The sequence below is a fragment of the Fukomys damarensis genome, unplaced genomic scaffold (genome assembly GCF_012274545.1).
Source record: "Fukomys damarensis isolate Sample0158 unplaced genomic scaffold, DMR_v1.0_HiC HiC_scaffold_20, whole genome shotgun sequence".
NCBI classification, from domain to species: Eukaryota; Metazoa; Chordata; class Mammalia; order Rodentia; family Bathyergidae; genus Fukomys; species Fukomys damarensis.
Window position 1 is genome coordinate 2121539 of NW_022900932.1, and position 4540 is coordinate 2126078.

General features: G+C 58.2%; 1 protein-coding gene across 2 annotated transcripts; it reads left to right on the top strand.

Annotated features, from left to right (window-relative positions):
- The first annotated feature begins 6 nt into the window (after positions 1 to 6).
- Positions 7 to 3590, top strand: Ring1 (ring finger protein 1). Of its 2 annotated transcripts, none has more exons than XM_010605267.2 (7): positions 7 to 126; positions 1045 to 1205; positions 1295 to 1510; positions 2159 to 2343; positions 2388 to 2592; positions 2724 to 2991; positions 3195 to 3590. In XM_010605267.2, exons 1-7 carry the CDS (start codon positions 49 to 51, stop codon positions 3294 to 3296), a joined length of 1215 nt encoding a protein of 404 aa, XP_010603569.1. In that variant the 5' UTR covers positions 7 to 48; the 3' UTR covers positions 3297 to 3590. The 2 variants fall into 2 exon arrangements, with proteins under 2 accessions (XP_010603569.1, XP_010603570.1); XM_010605268.2 differs by having other exon boundaries at positions 2159 to 2308; positions 2353 to 2592.
- Positions 3591 to 4540: the final 950 nt, after the last annotated feature.

Below are 4540 nucleotides of genomic sequence, written 5' to 3' on the forward strand. Positions count from 1 at the left end.
CTGCGACTCGGCGGCGGAGCCCCGGTGGGGGGTCTGTGCCCGGTCACCATGACGACGCCGGCGAATGCCCAGAATGCCAGCAAAACGTGGGAACTCAGTCTGTACGAGCTGCATCGGACCCCGCAGGTGACGAGGGTCCTCCCGGACCTCATCGGAGGGCTTCTTGTCCATTCTCTGCCCGATTCTGTCCACCCTGTCCAGGTCCACAGATTCCCTGGCCCTACCTTGGAATCACCTTAATCTTTCTGAAGTACTTTTACACTTATCTCACCTAATCCTCAAAGCAGCCCTGCCACAGAGATGGACCAAATATTGCTATCTTCATTTGAAAGATAGCAAACAGTTGCCCAAATCGCGTCCCTGCGCCTCAGTTCAGTGTCATAGGTCAGTGCACACGGCTTGGGACTTCGTGACATCCCCATCCCATATGGGCACAGGCACATACACAGGCACTACCGTGGAGTCAGTAGTGCAATGGAGCCTCAGAACCTGCATTTCTAACACACTGTAGCGGACTCTGATTTCCTTATTACCAAGACCACACTTTGAAGAAATTCCATCTTCTCCAGACCACACATCTGTGCCCCCACATCCCCACCCTAGGCCTCTCACCAAGCCTCGGGTCCCCCTGTCTCAAAGCTCCTTCTCTCTCTCTGTTTTTGTTTGTTTGTTTTTTGAGGCAGTGTCTCCCTTGGTAGTTCAGGCTGGCCCTGAATTGCATATGTAGCCCAGGCTGGCCTCGAACTCACATCAATCCTCCTGCCTCAACCGGAGTGTTGGGATTACAGGCGTGCACCACACCTGGCTCTCTCTCTCCCTCTCTCTCTCCTTTTCTTTTTTACAGAACTCCTTCTCTTGGTTAATGGTCCCTAATCTTTCTGTTCCTCACTCTGTGAGCCAGTAGCCCCTCTCAGAAGTCCCCTTTTCCTCATGAGGCCAGCGATGGTATCCACATTCCTCTGTCTCCCTGTAGTTCTCAAAACTCCTCTCCAGGGAACCACCTGTTTCTAAATCCCTTTCCCCTGACTCACCACCACCTTTCAGGAAGCCATCATGGATGGTACAGAGATTGCAGTTTCCCCTCGATCGCTGCATTCAGAACTCATGTGCCCCATCTGCCTGGACATGCTGAAGAACACAATGACCACCAAGGAGTGCCTCCACCGCTTCTGCTCTGACTGCATTGTCACAGCGCTGCGCAGCGGGTACCCGGAGGGACACGTCTAAGGTGGGGAGAGGGGGGACCCTCTCGCTGGTCCTCCCTGACCACTCCAGACTGTCTGGGCTATCCTAGGAACAAGGAGTGTCCTACCTGCCGCAAAAAACTGGTTTCTAAGCGGTCCCTCCGGCCAGACCCCAACTTCGATGCCCTGATCTCCAAGATCTATCCCAGCCGGGAGGAGTACGAGGCCCACCAAGACCGAGTGCTCATCCGCCTCAGCCGCCTGCACAACCAGCAGGCGCTGAGCTCCAGCATCGAGGAGGGGTTGCGGATGCAGGCCATGCACAGGTGTGGGGGCCAGCAGAGCCGGAACCGGCTGGCGGGGCGGGCCCCTGGGTCGGACTCCTGGAACTGCCTCTGCTGCCTGCCACTTGTGAGCCTCAGCATCCCACAAGCTGACCACAGCCTGGTGGTTAGGCCTGGAGATCATGGCGGTAATTGCAGCTTAGGTGAACAAGCGGCACTGTGACTCTTAAGAGAAACTGGCTCACCCTCTAGCTCCGTAGATGCTAGAACAGTAGAATCACCATCTAAGCCAGCTTCCTGTGGTTTTTGTTAAAAATGCAGGCTCTGGGGCGGGGGATTTAGCTCAGTGCTTCTGCCACCTGCCTCAAGTGCGAGGACCTAAGGTTCGATCCCTAGTACCAAAAATAAAAGTGCAGACCCTGGTCTGGGAGGTCTAGAGTCGGGCCTGGGAATATGCATCCTGCAAGCTTCAGGTGCTGGCTCTTGGACCACACTTTGAAGGGGAGAACCCGTGATCTCAAGCAAGTTTCTCAGCTTCTCTAAGCCTGTTTCCTCAGCCGTACATAAGAGATAAACATGTAGGGTACATCGTTAGGTGTTATTCAGGCTTTCCCAGTTTCTTATTCTCTGAAGTTCCAAGCCTCAGGCTGGTCCCCCGTGCATTCTAACCCAAGCCCCTTGCTTCTACAGGGCCCAGCGTGTGAGGCGGCCGATGCCCGGATCAGATCAGACCACTACGATGAGTGGGGGCGAAGGAGAGGCTGGGGAGGGGGAGGGGGACGGAGAGGACGTCAGCTCGGACTCCGCTCCTGACTCGGCCCCTGGCCCGGCTCCTAAGCGGCCCCGTGGGGGGGGTGCAGGGGGCAGCAGCATAGGCTCCTAAGGCCCCGTGGGGGGGGTGCAGGGGGCAGCAGCATAGGGACTGGGGGAGGAGGTACTGGTGGAGTGGGTGGGGGCGCTGGTTCCGAAGACTCTGGTGACCGGGGAGGCACTGTGGGAGGAGGAACCCTGGGCCCCCCGAGCCCTCCTGGGGCCCCCAGCCCTCCGGAACCAGGTGGAGAAATTGAGCTGGTGTTCCGGCCCCACCCACTGCTCGTGGAGAAGGGAGAATACTGCCAGACTAGGTGAGAGCCGCGCTTTCCCCAGACCGCTGAGAAAGCAAAGCACACAGACGTCCAAAGATGTGGGCTGCAGAAGCCCCCTGGAAAGTCTCCCCGCCCCTTCCCATGTGGCGCTACTGTCTCCTCACCCCCAGGTATGTGAAGACCACTGGAAACGCCACCGTGGACCACCTCTCCAAGTACTTGGCCCTGCGCATCGCCCTGGAGCGGAGGCAACAGCAAGAGGCTGGCGAGCCAGGAGGGCCTGGCGGGGGTGCCTCTGACGCTGGGGGACCTGAGGGGGGCGGTGGGGAGGGTGCCGGAGGAGGTGACGGCCCGGAGGAGCCCGCCCTGCCCAGCCTGGAGGGCGTCAGTGAGAAGCAGTACACCATCTACATCGCTCCCGGAGGCGGAGCGTTCACGGTGAGCGCTGAGCGCCTCAGCGCCGCACCCTGCCGCCAGGGGCCTCCCTCACCCGCCCCTCCGTCCTGTCTCCCCGCTGCGTGCGTTCCTGCTCCGCTCATCCCTTCTACTCTTGCTTTCCTCCTCCCTCGGTCACCTTTTCCTGGTCATCCACTCCCTTTTCCACCTTCTCCAACTCTGTCCCTGCCTCTCGTCCCTCCTAGACACTGAATGGCTCGCTGACCCTGGAGCTGGTGAATGAGAAGTTCTGGAAGGTGTCCCGGCCTCTCGAGCTCTGCTATGCCCCCACCAAGGATCCAAAGTAACCCCACAGGGGACAGCCAGATGATGGGGACAGTGGGGTGTCCCTGTGTGCCGGCCCACCACCCCAGCTCCATTTCCCGGTGCCCCCAGCCCAGCCAGCCAGCAAGAGGACACAGTCGAGGACGAGTGGCTTTTATACAAAGTATCTATATCAGATTCTTCTATATTGTACAGAGCGGGGCCGCGCCCCACCGACCGCCTTTTCTATGCCTCCCAGCCCCACTTAGCCGAGGTGAGGAGGAGGGGGAAGAACCCTCTCCTCAGGCCTTCCCCACAGCAACAAACTCGCTTTTTTCCCTCTTTGAACACTGCAGTTCTGTGTGTATTTATCAAGGGTGTACAAGAAAAAGATCCGGGAGGGAGGCCTAGAAATCACATAGACTCAGCCTTGAGAGCTGGGTGGAGGAAATAAGGCTGTTCATGGAGTGCAAAATTATTTTTCTGACCCTCTAAATTAGAGAATAAATACAAAAATAGGGGGAGCCTAATCTGCAAAGCTGGAAAACGGTGAAGCGTGGAGAGGTGTCAAGAGAGGTACCCATCTCGCCCATAAAGCTGAGTTGCCCAGGCTGAAGTCAGATGACAGGCCATAGAGGAAGCCAGGAAATGAGTCCAGAGTGTGGGGTGTTTGCAGGGAGATGATTCCTTGTCACCACGAGAAGCTGCTTTCTGTGACTGGAAAGAAAAGAGGTATGGCCCTGGGATTGAGTTCAATCTCCCTGATCAAAGGGAAAGCAGGTGGGGGATGAAGAAACAACCAACTCGAAATCCTGGCACCTGGCTGCGTCTCCCGAAGGACGGGCAGGGTTGGGGGGACAGCTGTCCGGAGCGCATGGTGGCGGTGGCGGCGGTAGCAGGAGGAGTAGGGGCGGCAGTGGAAGCCACCGCTGCCTGACAGGGCAGGGGCCAGGAAGACCGATGGCCCCGACACGCACCCAGGAGGCACAGCCGCACCCTCCACCCAGCCCCTCTGCCCCTCGCTTCTTGTTTCTGCTGCCCTGGGTGCCCCAAGTCCTCCCTTCGCCCGGTCCCGTGCGCTCACCGCGCAGGTGCAGTAGCTCCGCTGACCGGCGGCCGCCCGGGGAGCACTCTCCTGTGCCCCTCGCTCCTGGTGCCCGCAAAGGCGGCAGGCGCAGGCGGTTGGTTTTGTGTCTTCCAGTCTGTTCCATTGATCCTCAAGCCTATTTCTTTGCCAGTACCATGCTGATTTTATCACAGTGGCTTTGTAGTATAGTTTCAAATTGGG

Coding starts and splice junctions, on each gene's coding strand:
- Ring1 (XM_010605267.2), top strand. CDS start 49: ATGACGACGCCGGCGAATGCCCAGAATGCCAGCAAAACGTGGGAACTC. Junction 1,206..1,294: donor GTCACAGCGCTGCGCAGCGG/GTACCCGGAGGG, acceptor GGGCTATCCTAG/GAACAAGGAGTGTCCTACCT. Junction 2,344..2,387: donor TGCAGGGGGCAGCAGCATAG/GCTCCTAAGGCC, acceptor GCAGCAGCATAG/GGACTGGGGGAGGAGGTACT.